Source organism: Macaca mulatta, chromosome 2 (assembly GCF_049350105.2).
Source record: "Macaca mulatta isolate MMU2019108-1 chromosome 2, T2T-MMU8v2.0, whole genome shotgun sequence".
Classification (NCBI taxonomy): domain Eukaryota; kingdom Metazoa; phylum Chordata; class Mammalia; order Primates; family Cercopithecidae; genus Macaca; species Macaca mulatta.
Window position 1 is genome coordinate 20,273,815 of NC_133407.1, and position 19,357 is coordinate 20,293,171.

General features: G+C 37.2%; 1 protein-coding gene across 5 annotated transcripts in view; it reads right to left on the reverse strand.

Moving 5' to 3' along the window:
• Positions 1-19,357, reverse strand: part of CMC1 (C-X9-C motif containing 1) — a 78,872-nt gene that overhangs the window by 38,295 nt on the left and 21,220 nt on the right. For all 5 annotated transcript variants that reach the window (XM_028843237.2, XM_077990622.1, XM_028843236.2 and 2 more), the window contains one exon: positions 19,117-19,206. In XM_028843237.2, coding sequence (XP_028699070.1) covers positions 19,117-19,159 — 43 coding nt within the window. In that variant the 5' untranslated portion in view covers positions 19,160-19,206. The remainder of the gene's footprint in view (positions 1-19,116; positions 19,207-19,357) is intronic.

The window sequence follows — 19,357 nt, forward strand, 5'->3', positions numbered from 1 at the left end:
TTAGACAAATAATTAGCTGTACTTCAAGGTCCAGTTGATAACCCACATACTTCATTAAGTCTCACCTGCCTAAATCAGAATTCACTGGCTTATTTTTTTCTAAAGTAACATACAAGTATTTTATTATAAACTATTTTATATAATGTAATTCTATTTTCTGTGCCTAGTTTGTCTCTTATCAACCACACAATAAGGTACTTAAAAGCAAGTCTCAGGCTTCGACTCCGTCTCCACAGCACTTCTCACAATACTGAACATGTGATAGGCATCCAATAATATTTAAGCAGACATGCTATTAAACTTAATTCTGTAAATTAAACTTAATTCTATGTATTCAGAGCGATATCAGAAAGTTTTAAAAATTACTGAAGCAGTGTCTAGTTATCTACTCAATCTTCATTACCTTTTTCCAATGAAATATATTTAAATCCTAGAAAAAACTTAGAAAAGGAATCAAGTTTTAAAATTGCCAATATTACCAACACTTAGAAATAACACCTGCTAACATTTCCTCACTGCACTCTTCCTTTATAGAATTAATTTTAATTTGAATATTTATTTGATAACTATCTCCACTACCATACTTAAAAAGAATGCAGACTGAATCTATTTCAGTCACATTTATGTAGACAGCTTATGTGCAGGGCTGGATACGTGGTAAGTATTCATAAATTTATGGAATTAGTTAATTTAGGCAAGCCCTTCCTGTGTTTCTAGAATTTAATTTGATTAAACCAGGAGTCAGGAAATGTTTTCAGTAAAGAGCCAAAGAGTAAACATTTTAGGCTTTGTAGGCCATATGGTCTCTGTTGCAACTACCCAACTCTACTGCGGTAGTGTGAAAGCAGCTATAGGCAATACATAAGTAAATGAGCATGGCTGTGTTCCAATACAACTTCGTTTACAGAGATAGGTGGTGGACCAAATTTGGACATCAGGCTGCAGTTTGCCAACTGTTGAATAAAAACAATATATTGTAACTAGTTTCTCATATTGATCAACACACTTACTGTGACTACAAATGTACGTATCCTATATCCTATGGCTACACCATAATTAATATAAGCAATCAGACTCTGCTGACCACTACATTTTTGGCAATATGCCATATTATATATGATGCTATGTTGAACATCCTTATGCATATTTTATTGTACATCTCTGACCATTTCCTTAACATAAAATCCCAATGGTAGAATTGCTAAGAGAGTAGCCACATTTATGAATTTTTGTGAATTTTTAAAAATACGAGCTCCTTTCATGCTGTTATTCCTGGCCAGCAGTGTAAATATCTGCTTTTCCAAAATCTTGTCAACACTATACATTACATATGTTTTCTTACCCACAAATACTTCATCATGTATGTAGTAAGAGTTCAGTATTTGTCTACATTTTTCTAATTAGGTAACGTTGATCTAAAATGAAATAAACGAGCATTAATATATACCATTCAATGAAACAAAAGTATGCCTTTGTGCAATACAAACTACTGAAAACTACAGAATATTAAAATTGCTCCAGAAAGTTCCTTTAATATCCTTTTTCAATCAATACTTGTCCCACTCCCGGGTAGTGCAACTGTTGTTCACATTAGTTTTGTCTATTCTGAAACACTATATAAATGTTGCCTGTTCTAGAACATAATATTAAAGGAGTATACACTTTTTTCTCTTATATTTCACTAAGCATAATAGTTCTGAAATTCATCTCCACTTTTGTACAGAACAGTAGTTTGTTCCATTTTATTGCCCATTGTACAAGTACACCACACTAAGTCTTATCCTGTCTTTTTTTGAGAGGAATCTGGGCTATTTTCAATTTTTGGCTACTGATAGATACACTACTCTTAAGTATTAGTATACAGGCCTTTTTTGTGTACATAAGTTTCATGTCTCCTGGAAAGAGTTGCTAGGTCACTGGGCAGACGTGTGTTTTGTGAATGTTGTTAGTGCTCTTAATTGTAGCCATTCTGGCAAGTATGCCATTCCAATTACATGAAGGTTGTCCTTATGTTAGTGTCCTACCAGTCTGTAAGGTTTTGCTCATTTTTCAAATCTTGTTTTTTTCCCCTTCTCTGTTTAGGTGTTTCCTTGATCTATCTTTAGGTTATGATTCCTATTCATTTCCATTCTAAAAGTTTTATGTCAGATTTTTTTTTTTTTTCAGTTTTAGAAATTTCCATTTGGGTCTTTTTTACTGCTTCAAATTCTCTGTTAAGATTTCCTATATTTATTCATTGCAAACATATTTTCCCTTATGTTCTTAAGCAATTACGACAGCTGCTTTAAGATTCTCATCTGCTAATAACAACATATGAGTTATCTTCAAGTTAGCCCATTGATTTCTTTTTGGAATGGTTCATGTCTTCTTGTTTCTGTGGACACTGAATACTTTTGCATTCTACTGCAAACGTTGTGAGTAATATGAGTAAAAAGTTTGGGTTCTGTTTTTTCTGAATAACTTTTTTCTTTTTCATTTAAGCAGGCAATTTAATTTACTTTGAGTATGCATGCACACATACTTTCCAAGGCCTGCAGCTACACCAAACCCTGTCCTTGGTTCTTCAAACCAACAAGACCGAGGGGTTTTGTTTGTAAGAGTTTTAGCCACCCTACCTGGCAGAGACTCACGCAGTGCTATTTCCTTACTTCAATGTTTGACTTCCCTCTATTTTCTGTCTGCTTTTGTTTACTCTCCAGTGCTTTTGGGTATTTATTTTTCCTATTTTGTTCAGAAGTTATAGTAGTTTTCTGCAGAAGGAATTGTGCAATGGAGCTATCAGGCCATGCCAGAAACAGAACTCTTTATAAACTTAATAAACTCATTATAAAATTTTAAATCATACTAAATTTAGGTAATATAAAGTAATAGCTAATTGATCTAATGACATTCTTTCTGATTGACCCCATTCACAATGTGCTAGTCAGCCACTATCAACTGATTAAAGTTGACACAGATGAACTGTATTTGCTATCTTTTACATAGTTAAAAGGTACATTATTAAGGAAACACACTAGGCTGGGAATAAAGATAGCTGAATTCTAATAATGGTCCTGCTATATTGACAAGTCAGATGATACCGAATAGATAATTTACTCTTATGACACCATGTCTTTCTATTCCCCACTGTACCTAACACCATGTATTGCACATAGTAGTACTGAAGGAGAGTTTGTTGAATTAACAAATCAGTGTAGTTACGGTTTTTTTCTGGAGGGGAAGTTGTCTATGTGAAATCTTAAGGGAAGGCAAAGGAATACAAATGTCAGTTTTTAATCTATCACTATCCAAGTTGAACATGTTTACTGATAGTACACTAACAGAAAAGAGAACCTGCATAATGTGCACAAAAACATTAGAGCCACCACAATTGTACAAACATTCTACTCCCTTGTTTCCCTTTAAAAGAGAGATTTTTACTACTGTCTGATAAAATGGTTTCAAAATGAAATAATAAGACACTTCAAAGCAAACATATCCAAAATTAAATTCTGAGTCCATCTACCACCAATAATAAAATAAAACAATAAAATTTCTCCACACACAGTCTTCCTCATCTCTGCTAACTATAACTCCTCCTTTTTTACATGTTCAGGACAAATAAGGAGTCATCGCTTTCTCTGTTGCCTCTACTTTCAAAATATATCCCAAATGTGCTCATTCTCACTACTTCCATTTTTACCACCCTTCCAGTCCACCATCATCTGTCAGCTGGAGTATCTCAATCACATCAATCACACAATTATTGGTGTCTCTAATTCTCCCCTTGTCCCTATTCCACCTATTATTAACATAGCAGTGAGAACTGATTATAAATCTCTTTTCTTTGAGATGTCTCTTTTCCATGTCAAAGCAATCTTCATCTTTCCATTTTTCTCCTTACTAGCTACAAGTCCTCAGTACCTAGAAGACCCTGAGGATTCTGCCTCCAAATCATTTTGCTGAACTCCTCCGTATTCACTCTACCCCTCACTCATTCCAACTTAACCACAGTGACCTTTTTGGTGTCCCTTAGTCATGCCAGCTTCACTTACACCTCAGGGTCTTTGCACATGATATTCCTTCTGCCAAGATCATTCTTCTCAGAGATATCTGCATTATCTCACTCCTTCACCTCCTTCAAGAATTTGGTCCACATGTCACTTTCTCATTAAGACCTATATTGATCACCTATTAAAAACTGTAGTCTCATTTTCAACACCAGCACTCCCCACTCACCTTATCGAAATTTATTGCTCTCCAAGGCACTTACATTTACTTATAATGTTTATTATTTATCCTCCCCTATGCCACTAAAGTTTATAATTTTCAAGATTTTTGTCTATTTTATTCACTGTTCATAAAATGCTAAGTGACAGGGAATAATAAATATTTTAAATGACTACATTCCACATAACACTAAGGTTCAAGTGCTCAAAGGAATCAGAAAATTCTTTATTTGCTTTGTAAAGTTATATTTTTAGTGATGTAATATTTGGGTAACACTAAAATATATGCAAACAGTATTACCAAATGCAAATACAATGGAGACAACCAGTGTATTAAAACGTGACACCAGATAAACTTGTTTGTGGGCCTCAGAATAAAATCTCTATCATATTTATTTAATTAATATTCTGAAAATTTGAATAAATCATAAGAAACCATTATGCTTTAAAACTGTTGACTTATATGACTTAGAATTTATTCTATACTTTCTATCTCCCAAAAGAGAAAACCACAAAAAGAAAATGGAAGGAGATACATACTAGGCTGCAACTGTCACCTATAACTTCTGATTTAAAATCTGCTTCATCAAAATCACACATTGTTGTCATGTGCTGGCTCTGTAAATGCAACAAAATGAAGCCCAATACAATAAAACTGCATTTATCTCTTTTGTACATTACTCTTCAAAGCAAATTCTGTCCCCAGCCCCTCAAAAAATGGCTGATTATTATTAACTGGTTTTAAATCTGAAAGTCTAATACATTCCAGAGTTTTGTACAAACAAAATTGCCTCCTTTGTTATTTTTCCAACAGATATACAAGATTCCTATAAAAACGTCTATTTCAGTAAAATGTAATTATCTGTGGGTATTTGCAAAATGTTTACCAGCGTCAGGCTCTGATTACCATTGTCAATTGCAACTGCAGGATCATCAGGTAACTTAAGTGAAGTGTGATCTTCTACTCAGATTGTATATATAAGCACATCTGCTTGAAGGCCATATTTAATTTTAGATTAATTTCTCATAAAAGAAAAGGATTTAAGTCTACTATAGCAAAACAATTCAAAGTTAATGTCTAGGAAGATTAGAACACTAAAATATTGTTAATGAAGTATTGGTTAAAAAGCTATGACTTTTATAATAACATATTCATTTTAACAATATTTTAAAATTTCAAGACACGTAATTCTTTGCATTTGTGTTCAAATGTAGATTTTACACAATTATACCTTCAAAGATGAGTTACATAAACTGGTTGTTTAACAAACTATATTCACCCATCCTGACAAAATTCTAATTTTGTCATTTAAATTTTTAGCATTTAAATATTTCATAGGGGCCAAAACGGCTGACTGGAAACATCTGCGACAGCTGCGGTCGAAGGCTCCCACCAAGAACGGAAAGGGCGAGTGAATCCTGTACCGGCAATTGAGGTATCTAGGTTTTCTCACTGGGACTGGCTAAGTGGTTGGCACAACCCACAAAGAACAAGGAGAGCAGAGTGAAACAACGGGCCACCCAGGAGCCGCACAGTGCAAGGGGAGCTCCCATCCCTGGCCAAGGGAGACGGTGAGTGATTATGCTATCCTGCCTGGAAAACTACACTTTTTCCATGGATGTCTGCAACCCGTGGATCAGGAGATCCCCTCGTGAGCCCACACTACCAAGGCCTCGGGTCCTAAGCGCAGAGCTGTGCAGATTCTCCGGGGCCGCTCGGTTGGAGACTGCCTAAGACTACTGAGTTCCCGGGGAGAGGGGTGGCTGCCATTACTGCAGATGATGGCTGCTGCCTGAGACTACCGAGCTCCCAGAAGGAGGGGCGACAGCCATCACTGCAGCTCCGGTCTGCCATTTTCCCCTGCCGGTGCCAGGGAGACTGCGTGGTTTGGACCCAGGAGGAATCTCCCACAGCAGAGCACAGTGGCTGTGGCAGACAGCGTCCAGACTGCCTCTTCAGTTCAAACCCGGATGCATCTCTCCTCACTGGGCAGGGTCTCCCAGGGGGAATTTCAGCAGGTCCAGTCAGGGGTTTATGGACAGACCTCTGATCTCCCTGGGATGGAGACCCTGGGGACAGAGGTGGCTACGATCTCCTCAGATCAGCAGACTTAGTCTTTCCCCTGCTGGCTCTGAGAAATTGAGGCAGTCCAGACAAGTAGGATTCCCCCTAGAGCGGCACACGCCCTGAGCCAAGGGGCAGCCAGAGTGCTTTGTTAAATGGGTCCCTGACTCTGTGTGTCCTGACTGGGTGGGACCCGAATAGGGGGTTGCCAGACACCTTATACAGAAGCGTTCCCACTGGCATCAGGTCAGTGCCCCTCTGAGACCAAGATCCCAGAGGAAGAAGCAGGCAGCCATCTTTGCTGTTGTGCAACCTCCACTGGTGACACCTTCAGATGCATGAGGGAACCAGGTAACTAGGGTCTGAAGCAGACTCCCAGCAAACCACAACAGCCCTACAGAAGAGGGCTGTAAAAAAAAAAAAAAAAAAAAAAAAAAAAAAAAAAAAAAAAAAACTAGCAGTAACAATGATGACAGCATAAACAAACAAAAAAGTCCTCACAAAAATCCCATCCAAAGGACATCAAAGACTGAAGCTAGATAAACTCATGAAAATGAGAAAGAATCAACTAAAAAACACTGAAAACTCAAAAACCCAGAGTGCCTCTTCTCCTCCAAATGATCACAACACCTCTCCAGCAAGGGCACAGAACTGGGCTGAGGCTGAGATGGATGAACTGACAGAAGTAGGCTTCAGAAGATGGGCAATAACAAACTTCACTGGGCTAAAGGAGCATGTTCTAACTCAATGCAAAGAAGCTAAGGACCATGATAAAACATTGCAGGACCTGTTAACCAGAATAACCACTTTAGAAAGGAACATAAATGACCTGATGGAGCTGAAAACCACAACCGGAGAATTTGCAATAAGTATAAATAGCTGAAAGAAAGAATTTCAGAGCTTGAAGACTATCTTTCTGAAGACAGGCAGACAAGATCAGAGAAAACAGAATGAAAAGGAACAAACAAAACCTCCAAGAACTATGGGATTATGTAAAAAGACCGAACCTACGACTGACTGAGGTACCTCAAAGAGACAGGGAGTATGGAAACAAGCTGGAGAACACACTTCAGGATATCATCCAGGAGAACTTCCCCAACTGAGCAACACAGACCAACATTCAAATTAGGGAAATTCTGAAAACCACAGTAAGGTACTCCACAAGAAGATCAACCCCAAGATGCATAATCATCAGATTCTCCAAGGTTGAAATGGAGGAAAAATACTATGAGCAGCCAGAGAGAAAGGCCAGATCACCTAAAAAGGGAAGCCCATCAGACTAACAGTGGACCTCTCAGCAAAAACCTTACAAACCAGAAGAGACTGGGGGCTAATATTCGATATTCTTAAAGAAAATAATTTCTAACACAGAATTTCATAACTGGCCAAACTAAGCTTCCTAGGCAAATGAGAAACAAGATTCTTTTCAGACAAGCAAACGCTGGGGGAGTTCTTCACCACCAGACCTGCCTTGCAAGATCTCCTGAAGGAAACAGTAAATATGGAAAGGAAAAACTGTTACTAGCCACTACCAAAAAAAAAAAAAAAAAAACACTTTAGTACAAAACCCAATGACACTATGAAGCAACCACATCAACAAGTCAGCAAAATAACCAGCTAGCATCATGATGGCAGGACCAAATTCACATATAAAAATATTAACCTTAAATGCAAATGTGCTAAATGCCCCCAATTAAAAGACACAGAATGGCAAGCTGGATAGAGTCAAGACCCATTAGTGTGCTGTATTCAAGAGACCCACTTCATATGCCAAGGCACATATAGGCTCAAAATAAAGGAATGGAGGATAACTTACCAAACAAATGGAAAGCAGAAAAATGCAGGAGTTGCAATTCTACTTTCTGTCAAAAGACTTTAAACCAAAAAGATCAAAGAAGACAAAGAAGGGCATTACATAATGGTACAGGGATCCATTCAACAAGAAGAGCTAATTGTCCTAAATATATATACACCCAAAATAGGAGGACCCAGATTCATAAAGCAAGTTCTTAGAAACCCACAAAGAGAGTTAGACTCCCACACAATAATAGTGAGAGACTTTAACACCCCACTCTGAATATTAGACAGATCATCAAGACAGAAAATTAACAAAGATATTCAGGACTTTAACCCAGCTCTGGATCAAGTGAACCTGACAGTGATCTACAGACTCTCCACCCCAAATCAACAGAATATACATTCTTCTCATCACCAAATGCACTTACTCTAAAATCTGTCACATAATTGGGAAGTAAAACACTCCTCAGCAAACGGAAAATAACTGAAATCGTAACAAATAGTCTCTTGGACCAAATTAGAACTCAAGATTAAGAATTCACTAAAAGCCACACAACTAAATGGAAATTGAACAACTTGTTCCTGAATGACTCCTGGGTAAACCATGAAATCAAAGCAGAAATAAATAAGTTCTTTGAAATCAATGAGAAGAAAAAGACCACATACCAGAATCTCTGGGATGCAGCTAAAAGCAGTGTTCAGAGGGAAATTGATAGCACTAAATGCTCACAACAAAAAACAATAACAAGTTCTGAAATTGAAGCAGTGATAAATAGCATACCAACCAAAAAAAGCCCAGGATCAGGCGGTTTTACAGTTGAATTCTACCAGAGGTACAAAGAGGAGCTGGTACCATTTCTTCTGAAACTATTCCAAACAACTGAAGAGGTGGGACTCCTCTCTAACTCATTTTATGAGGCCAGCATCATCCTGATACCAAAATCTGTCAGAGATACAACAAAAAAAAGAAGGCTGGATGTGGTGGCTCACACCTGTAATCCCAGCACTTTGGGAGGCCAAGGTGGGCGGCTCACGAGCTCAGGAGTTTGAGACCAGCCTGGCTAACATAGTGAAACCCCATCTCTACTAAAAACACAAAAAAATTAGCCAGGAGTGGTGGTGGGCACCTGTAATCCCAGCTACTTGGGAGGCTGAGGCAAGGATAATCGATTGAATCTGGGAGATGGAGTTTGCAGCGAGATGAGATCATGCCACTGCACTCCAACCTGGGTGACATTGCAAGACTCCATTTCAAAAAAAAAAAAAGAAGGAAAACTTCAAAAACTTCAGGACAATATACCTGATGAAGATCAATGTGAAAATCCTCACTAAAATACTGGCAAACCAAATCCAGCAGCACATCAAGATGCTTATCCACCATGATGAAGTCACCTTCAGCTCCGGGATGCAAGGCTGGTTCAACACACATAAATCAATAAACCAATTCTTTACATAAAAAGAACTAAAGACCAAAACTACATGATTATCTCAATAGATGCAAAAAAAGACCTTCAATAAAATTCAACATTCCTTCATGTTAAAAACTGTCAATAAACTAGGTATTGATGGAACATACCTCAAAGTAATAAAAGTCATTCATGACAAACCCACAGCCAATATCATACTGAATATGCAAAAGCTGAAAGCATTCCCCTTGAAAACAAACACAAGACAAAGATGCCCTCTCTCACCACTTCTTTTCAACACAGTATTGGAAGTTGTGGCCAGGGCAATCAGGCAAGAAAAAGAAATAAAGGTTATTCAAATAGGAAGACAGGAAGTCAAACTGTCTCTGTTTACAGATGACATGATCCTATATCTAGAAAACCCCACTGTCTCAGCCCAAAAGCTCCTTAAGCTGATAAGCAATTTCAGCAAAGTCTCAGGATACAAAAATCAATATGCAAAAATCACAAGCATTCCTATACACCAACAATAGACAAGCAGAGAGCCAAATCATGAATGAACTCCCATTCACAATTGCTACAAAAAGAATAAAATACCTAGGAATACAGCTTACAAGGAAAGTGAAGGACCTTTTCAAGGAGAACTACAAGCCACTGCTCAAGGAAATCAGAGAGGACACAAATGGAAAAACATTCCATCTCATGGATAGGAAGAATCAATATCGTGAAAATGGCCATACTGCCCAAAGTAATTTATACATTCAATGCTATTCCTATTAAACTACCATTGTCAAGCATCCACTAGAATTCAGAATTAGAAAAACTTCATAGAATTAGAACAAACTATTTTAACATTCATGTGGAACCAAAAAAGAGCCCACATAGCCAAGACAATCCTAAGCAAAAAGAACAAAGGTGGAGGCATCATGCTACCTGACTTCAAACTATACTACAAGGTTACAGTAACCAAAACAACATGGTTCTGGTACAAAAACAGACACATAGACCAATGAAACATAATAGAGAACTCAGAAATAAGACTGCACATCTACAACTATCTGATCTTCGACAAACCTGACAAAAACAAGCAATGGGGAAAGGATTCCCTATTTAATAAATGGTGCTGGGAGAACTGGCTAGCCATATGCAGAAAACTGAAACTGGACCCCTTCCTTATACCTTATACAAAAATTAACTGGGAGGCTGAGGCGGGTGGATCACTTGAGGTCAGAAGTTCTAGACCAGCCTGGTCAATATGGTGAAACACCGTCCCTACTAAAATATAAAAATTAGCTGGGTGTGGTGGCGCATGCCTGTAGTCCCAGCTACTTAGGAGGCTGAGGCTGGAGAATCACTGGAACCCAGGAGGCAGAGGCTGCAGTGAGCCGAGATCATGCCACTGCACTACAGCCTAAGCAACAGAGTGAGACTCCATCTCAAAAAAAAAAAAAAGAAAAGAAAAAAAAAATTTACTCGGCTGGGCGTGGTGGCTCACACCTGTAATCCCAGCACTTTGGGAGGCCGAGGTGGGCGAATCACAAGGCCATGAGTTCAAGACCAGCCTCCTAACATGGTGAAACCCCATCTCTACTAAAAATACAAAAAAATTAGCCGGGTATAGTGGCACATGCCTGTAATCCCAGCTACTCGGGAGGCTGAGGCAGGAGAATCGCTTGAACCTGGGAGGCAGAGGTTGCAGTGAGCCGAGATCATGCCTTTGCACTCCAGCTTGGGCAACAAGAGTGAAATTCCGTCTCAAAGAAATGAACTCAAGATGGATTAAAGACGTAAATGTAAAACCCAAAACTATACTAGAAGAAAATCTAGGCCAGGCGCGGTGGCTCACATATAATTAGACCTGTAATCCCAACACCTTGGGAAGCCAAGGCAGGAGGATCACAAGGTCAGGAGATCGAGACCATCCTGGCTAACATGGTGAAACCCTGTTTCTACTAAAAATACAAAAAATTGGCCGGGCGTGGTGGTGGGCGCCTGTAGTCCCAGCTACTCAGGAGGCTGAGGCAGGAGAATGGCGTGAACCCAGGAGGCAGAGGTTGCAGTGAGCTGAGATCACACCACTGCACTCCTGCCTGGGTGAAAGAACAAGACTCCGTCTCAAAAAAAAAGAAAAAAAAGAAAATCTAGGCAATACCATTCAGGACATAGGCACGGGCAAAGATTTCATGACAAAAATGCTAAAACCAATTGCAACAAAAGCAAAAATTGACAAATGGGAACTTGTTAAACTAAAGAGTTTCTACATAGCAAAAGAAACTATCATCAGAGTGAACAGACAACCTAAAGAATGGGAGAAAATTTTGGCAATCTATCCATCTAACAAAGGTCTAATATCCAGAAGCTACAAGGAACTTAAACAAATTTACAAGAAAAAAACAAACAACTCAATTAAAAAGTGGGCAAAGGGCATGAACAGATACTTTTCAAGATATTTATGCTGCCAATGAACATGAAAAAAAGCTCAACGTCACTGGTCATTGAAGAAATGCAAATCAAAATCGCAATGAGATACCATCTCTTGCCAGTCAAAATGGCAATTATTAAAAAGTTAAGAAACAACAGATGCGGTGAGGCTGTGGAGAAATAGAAACACTTTTACAGGAATGTAAATGAGTTCAACCACTGTGGAAGACAGTGTGGTGATTCCTCAAAGACCTAAAACCAGAAACACCATCTGACCCAGCAATTCCATTACTGGGTATATACCTAAAGGAATATAAATCATTCTATTATAAAGATATATGCACACGTATGTTCATTGCAGCACTATTCACAATAGCAAAGACGGATTCAGCCCAAATGCCCATCCGTGATAGATCAGATAAAGAAAATGTGGCACGTATACACTATGGAATACTATGCAGCCATAAAAAGGAACGAGGGACATGGATGCAGGGACATGGATGAAGTTGGAAGCCATTATCCTCAGCAAACTAACGCAGGAACAGAAAACCAATCACCACATGATCTCACTTACAAGTGGGAGATGAACAATGAGAACACATGGACACAGGGAGGGGAACAACACTCACCGGGGTCTGCTGGGGGCAGGAAGGGAGGGAAAGCATCAGGAATACTTAGGTGATGGATTGGCCAGGTGCGGTGGCTCACACCTGCAGTCGCAGGACTTGGGAGGCCAAAGCGGGCAGATCGCCTGAGGTCAGGAGTTTGAGACTAGACTGGCCAACATGGCGAAACCCCATCTCTACTAAGATACAAAAATTAGCCAGCGTCATGGTGTGCTCCTGTAGTCCTAGTTACTTGGGAGGCTGAGGCAGGGGAATCACTTGAACCCAGGAGGCAGTGGTTGCAGTGAGCTGAGATTGCGCCACTGCCCTCCAGCTTGGGCAACAGAGAGAGACTCGGTTTCAAAGGAAAAAAAAAAAGAAACCTAGGTGATGGGTTGATAGGTGCAGCAAACCACCATGGCACAAGTTTACCTACGTAACAAACCTGTACATCTTGCACATGTATCCCAGAACTTAGAAGTAAAATTTCATTTACTTCTAAAACCAAATATACTGCATCTTCCTCTGTGAGAAGAAAATTAGCCATTTTATTCAAGGTTATTTATATCCAACTACATACAGTTTTATTGCAAAACTGTCCTGTTTTCAGAAACAAGATAATCATAATAAGCTATTGAGTCTGATAATGAGCATATGAGCTAACACATACAACTGAAAACCACTGGATCAATAAGTAATAACCATTATACAGCAGTCCCCTGTTATGCATGGGGGATACGTTCCAAGCCCCCTAGTGGATGCCTGACACTGCAGATGCTACCAAATCCTACATGTACTATGTTTATTTCCTCTACATACATACCCCTGATAAAATCTGATTTATAAGTTAGGCACAGTAAGAGATTAGCAACAACTAATAAAATAGAATGTTTATAACAATAAAAGTTAAGTGAATGTGGTCTCTCTCAAAATATCTTATTGTACTATAAATATCCTATTACACTAACCCTTCTTCTGATGATGATATGAAATGATAAAATTGGAACCTCAGTTGAGCACAGGTAATTGAAACCACGGAAAGTGAAACCACAGATAAGAAGGGCTGCTATATACTTTGTTCAGTTATTTTTAAAATAATTCAGCTGTATTTATGATTGATATAAGCCTATTACTCATGATTCCATTGGCATAACATCAGGCGTGATAGGCATACATAAATAGTTACTGCTAAGTAACTTTCATTATGTCCATGTGCAGAAAAGAGTTAACATAGCAGGCATGACACTGCCATCCTTAAAAAGCTTGCTCGCAAGATTGGCCCTTAGGTGGCATCGGAGAACTCGGATCTCGGAAGTGTCCCCACCATTTCCTAATTAATAAGAGTGGCTCACTGTGCCCAAACTGTTTGTGCAAACAATATGGTTTATGCTGAACACCTGCTTTCCTTCTGGGAATCTGAAATTTTGGTACATGTTAGGCAGAGGGTTCCCAAATGACCAACTCTCAATAAAAATTCTGGGGACTGAGTCTCTAATGAGCCTCCCTGGTAGACAACATTTCACATGTGTTGTCACAATCCAATGCTGGAGAAATTACACACACCCTGAGTGACTCTACCAGGAGAAGACTCATGGAGCTTGTGCCATGGTTTCTTCTGAACTTTCCCATATGCCTTTTCCCTTTATTGATTTTGCTTTGTATCTTTTTGCTGTAATAAATTTTAGCTATGAATAGGATTATATGCTGAGTCCTGTCAGTCTTCCCAGTGAATCAACCAATCCAGTGGTGGTCTTGGGAACCCATAACATAGTCCAGTATAAGTCCAAAGTGCAGAAACTGTGCCTTATATCTACTTGTATTTCTTAGACTGTATAATATACTCATATATAACAGCAGTTCATCATATGCAGTGATTATTTTCCTTTTAATATATCCAAACTAGTCTCAAGATGTGTTGCATATCCACTTCAGCATTAGTTAATACCGGTGAACTGGTTAACAATAAAAATACATGTAATAAGAGTGGTACACCTCAAACAACAAATAAAAAGGCAGGTTTTTGGCAGCTTGAAGTAACACAGTTGGACAAAAGATTGATTACTTTGACCATGTATATAGTCTGCAGCTCTGCAACCTATTTCAATGCTGTTTTGATAATTATCTGCCTGTAAACTTCCTAAAGAACATTCTAAGCATGCTTAACTTGATTCTTTTTTGTTTATTCACTTATCTTTGGAATTTCACAAAATAGAACATACTTCAGTTCTGTGTGATTGACAGAACAGGGTATTTTATCAAGCTTCTTTGTTATTTACCAACAGCTCTGTGATGTTTCAAACAAACAAATAACCCATGCTTCCTTGTACTTTATATAATTCTTTCAGAGCTGTATCTCACTTATTGGACAACAGATCATAAAGACTGCAACATAAGTACAAAACGAACATTAAAATAAGGGAAAAGAAGGCCCAAGGGATGAAAGGAGTCAGTAAAAGAATACAGCTAGGTTAAAGAAAGTTCCAACCCATCCCTGATGACGAAATACTTTTTTGTCTTTACCTGTGACAGCAAAAGGAAAAAAGAGAAAAGGCTCTTATTACTTCTAAGGCAAACGTCATTATCCAATATAGAGACTTTATAGCAAATGTCGATTACGCACTTCAAAAAAGCAAAGAAATATAATGAGGAATTTTTATAAAACACTATATAATTCAGTGACTCTTCCTCTTACAGAGAAAAATGTATAATACTAGTATGCATACTTTACCTATATACGGCAAACAATATTTTTTAAACATTACTAACATAGAAAACATAAATCATTAAATTAGTGAAGTCAAACAGCTAGAAAAGGACACAAAGTTGAAATCCAGAGTTTGTCAAACCATCTCCCTAAGACACAAGGTGCTAACTCCTAGATCCAAGAAAAAGTAATGATTTCATCATTGCAGTTGGTGGGATATTACTGTTTTGGCTTTTGGAAGGTGAGGAAAGTGGGAGGAAGTAAGAAAGCGATTTGGCCATTCTAGAGTTTTCCTTCACTTCCATTCCCAATGTACTCAGTGTTCACTGTGTTAATGTCTACCAGTATAGTTCAGTCATTTATTTTAGCAGCTTTATTCACTGCCAATAATATCACTAGCAAGGAAAGAATACTATAAAATTAAATTTTATATTTAAATCAATAACTTTTCTTTTGATACCAACAGAGTTTATAATCTTGTCAAAGTTTCCCCAATAGCAAGATCAGGATTCTCCTTTCTAATCTCTAAGTCAAGCCACCTTTTCAAATCAAATCAAAGTTCAAAAAGGAAAGGTGCTAAGCACTATTCTTCTCTTCAAAAAGAAACATAGGCCGGGCACAGTAGTCCATGCCTGCAATCCCAGCACTTTGGGAGGCCAAGGAGGGAGACTTGTTTGAGCCCAGGATTGGAGACCAGCCTGTACAACATAGTGCGACTCCATTTCAAAGAAAAAGGGGGAAAAAAAGAAACCATATATTTTCGTGTTTCTTACTTTACATTATTAAAAATATATTTTATAAAGACCAAGATTCAAGAGTCGGCACCATTTGAATAATATGAAAACTAATTGTCACCCAAAAGCTAAAATTTTTTTGTATTACATTATAGTTTTCATTATATTGAAACGGCATATTACTGGAACTTACACAAATTCATTGTAGAATTAGAATCGTGTAATTCCAGATTAAAATTAAATTTTAGAATTACAAGGGTATATAATGATGAAACATTCTAAATGTTATCTACTGCTTGACAAATTTTAACTGTATTTAAACATTAGGTGAAATATGCAACTCAGACTAACTCAGTGTACAGTAAGTAAAAACCAATGGTGTATAGATAAAGAGAGTATAATGTAAGCTGGTTAAAAAATTATAATGAAGAGACAACTAGTAAGAATATAGCAACCTGGCTGAAATTGATATTCATTAGGGTACTCCTCACATCAATAGGTAACATTTGGACTCTGTGGTCTTTATCAGTGTCCCAGCTGGTAATGGTTGAAAGTTAATGCCTTACCCAATTCTGTTCAATTTTCTATCCTAATTAGCCCTCCAGATCTATAGCTGTGAGCACCAAGTGTCTGTGCTCAAAAGAAACTAATTAATGCTAGCAAATTAGATCAAGTCCAAAGATCCAACAGCCAAACTCTTAGTTAAATGCTCCTTGTTAATAGGAAGTGTAGCTGTCAATAACTGCTGTTGGTGACTATAATGAGGCATCTTTCTTTCATTGAAAGTGATTTCATTTCTCTTTGTCCATGGAAAAGCTGTTCCATTCCCTTCACAAACCTAAGTTGCTGACAGTCTGACCCAATTCTTATGATCAGCTGGGTTGAAATGACGTTTAAAAAAAAAAATCTAACGGAAAAGCTTTCCTACATAATCATGTTTTAGGCATTTAGCAGAAAGTCAGACCACTTATTAAAATTCCTGTATCTTTTATCTAAGAACCATACAATTGGCATACATAATGCTTTTATACAAAATCCTATAATTATTTAATAAAGCAAAAGCTATAAACAGTAAATAAACTACAATGGAAATGTCCCGATTCTAAATTATGTCTTACTGTTCAGCTTAAATGAAGTTTTCTTTTGATGCTTGAATAATTCTAATGTATATCATTTCCTAATTTATATGGTTAGAAAATAGACTTCTTATTCTCTTATCAATTTTAGATTCTAAAACATTGTTTTGAATCACATGGCCTAAAAAATCAATATATAATTATAAGAAATTCAAATTATGTTATTACATTCTAATATAGATGAATACATTTAAATAATCCAAATGAATCACAGATTTTAAGATGCTTTCAGTCTTCAGAAAACTCAAGTATGTTGAAAAAGCAAAAACTTAACTACATCAACATCCTAAACAACTTCTGATGAAGTGAAAATTAAACACTTATTTTCTGTACCATTATAAAACACTAGTTTTGTAACACAAATAAATATTTTAAAGTTATACTCTATTCTTTCATTTCAAAAACCAAAAACAAAGTTTCATTGTCTAAGAGAAAATGAAAGACAGTTCTGAAACCCAAAGTCATACAATCATTCTGCATTTTCCTTGGAATTATGTCAGTAAAATTTAAATCTGTAATTGAGTTAGCTCACTTTCTTTCATTCCAGGTATAAAGATAATATGCTACATGACAGCATAAATACAACTTACATGTATAACTTCAGACTGATATATCAGTAATAAGTAAATTTCCCTAGCAATAAAAAGCCCTACAACTTTAGTATAGAGTTTTTAAGTTTTATCTCCCCTAACCTGAATCAGGATATACATTTTTTAAGTTCTATGAGGAATGTGCACATTGTACCTCTTGTGACCATAAACATGACACCTGCCAATGCCATACATGCACTACTTGCAGGTGTCACTAGGTTGACTTCTCAAGACACCTGGGGGTAGGTGTTAAAGAAAGGTACTCTGATTAAACTATTAAACTAATACAGGAAAGCAAGAGTAAAACCACAGGATGGTTATTTATATGAGTTTTAAAATGGATAGGTCATAATAAGTTACTGAAGAAACAAAAATGACCATCACACATTGTTGAGTCCAAAGAACTACTCTTATTTTATTACCTCCATTCATCAATTGCAAAGGTCCTCTCTAAGGGCAGAGGACAGAGAAGGGAACAAAAGCATTCCTAGTCTCCAAATGTTATTGACCCAGTCCTGAAATTAGAGTTGACACAGCCCTGCTCCCCTGTAGAGAAGCTTGCAGTGGAAGTGCAGCCCATCATCCTCGCTAAAAATTGTATTCCCTCAACAAAGATGACCACACGGAAACTGAAGAAGTAAAGCCAGGAAAATAGCCTATGTCCATAAAATTCTGTTACTTCTTTTTGATGGCCCTTCCAAGAGGTAGAATTTTTTCAAAGCTATTTCTACAGTAATATTGCCATGTGCTTTTCTAATAACTCATCATTTACAAATGTATTATGGCCTCACTTTTCACCTTTCACTGCTTTGTTTACATGTTTCACTAGAATATTGCACATCAATCATTGATGTCTCTAGATCTACAGGAGTATTTCATGTTAAAACATTTTCCAAAGAAAACATACATGTGTAGCTGTCTAGTGTATGTATTTACATAAATATCCTCCACTTAGAAACATAAAACAAAACAAAAACCCCAGACTCACTGTAAGTGCTATCAGGATTCTATTAACAATTCAGTAATAGACAATGACACCAAAGAAAATCACCTTAAAATATATATATATATTATATATATACATGTGAATATGGTGACAGATGGAAAACAGGTATAGGCTAGATCTGATGTTTCTTCCTCCCCTATAAAATCATCAGAATAACTTGTTTGTCCAAATTACTCATACCAAGTTTTTCTATGGATATAACTGTACCTCTGAGGGTAAAAAAAAGATGTTTTTTACTAGTAATTTAGGGAAATATTTTTAAACTGTAAATGAATTGAACATCACTGGAAGTTCTGAAAGCTGAAATACTGGTATTTCAGCAAAAGGGTGAGAAGCAATTCATACATATTAATTCACTGACTACTTGATTCTGGGGCTAAGGATTAAATTCAGATCATATTATTAAAAATAAATTTGATCTTTACATGAATATTTGAATCTTACCTTGAACTTGTTCAGAACACCTCTCTTTGGCCTTTTCTCTCATTATTTTAGGGATCAAAATATCTTTTTCGACATGTCTGAGATGCTGGTCTGAAAAAAAAAAAGATCTTTCTTTAATGAAGTCTCAAGCAAATCACCAGATTAAAGGAAAAATAAGACTCTGGTTTACTTAAAAGCCTATGCAAATATACTCAAAACTTACAACCTTATGAAATTGTGATTATTTTAATCATTGAAATTC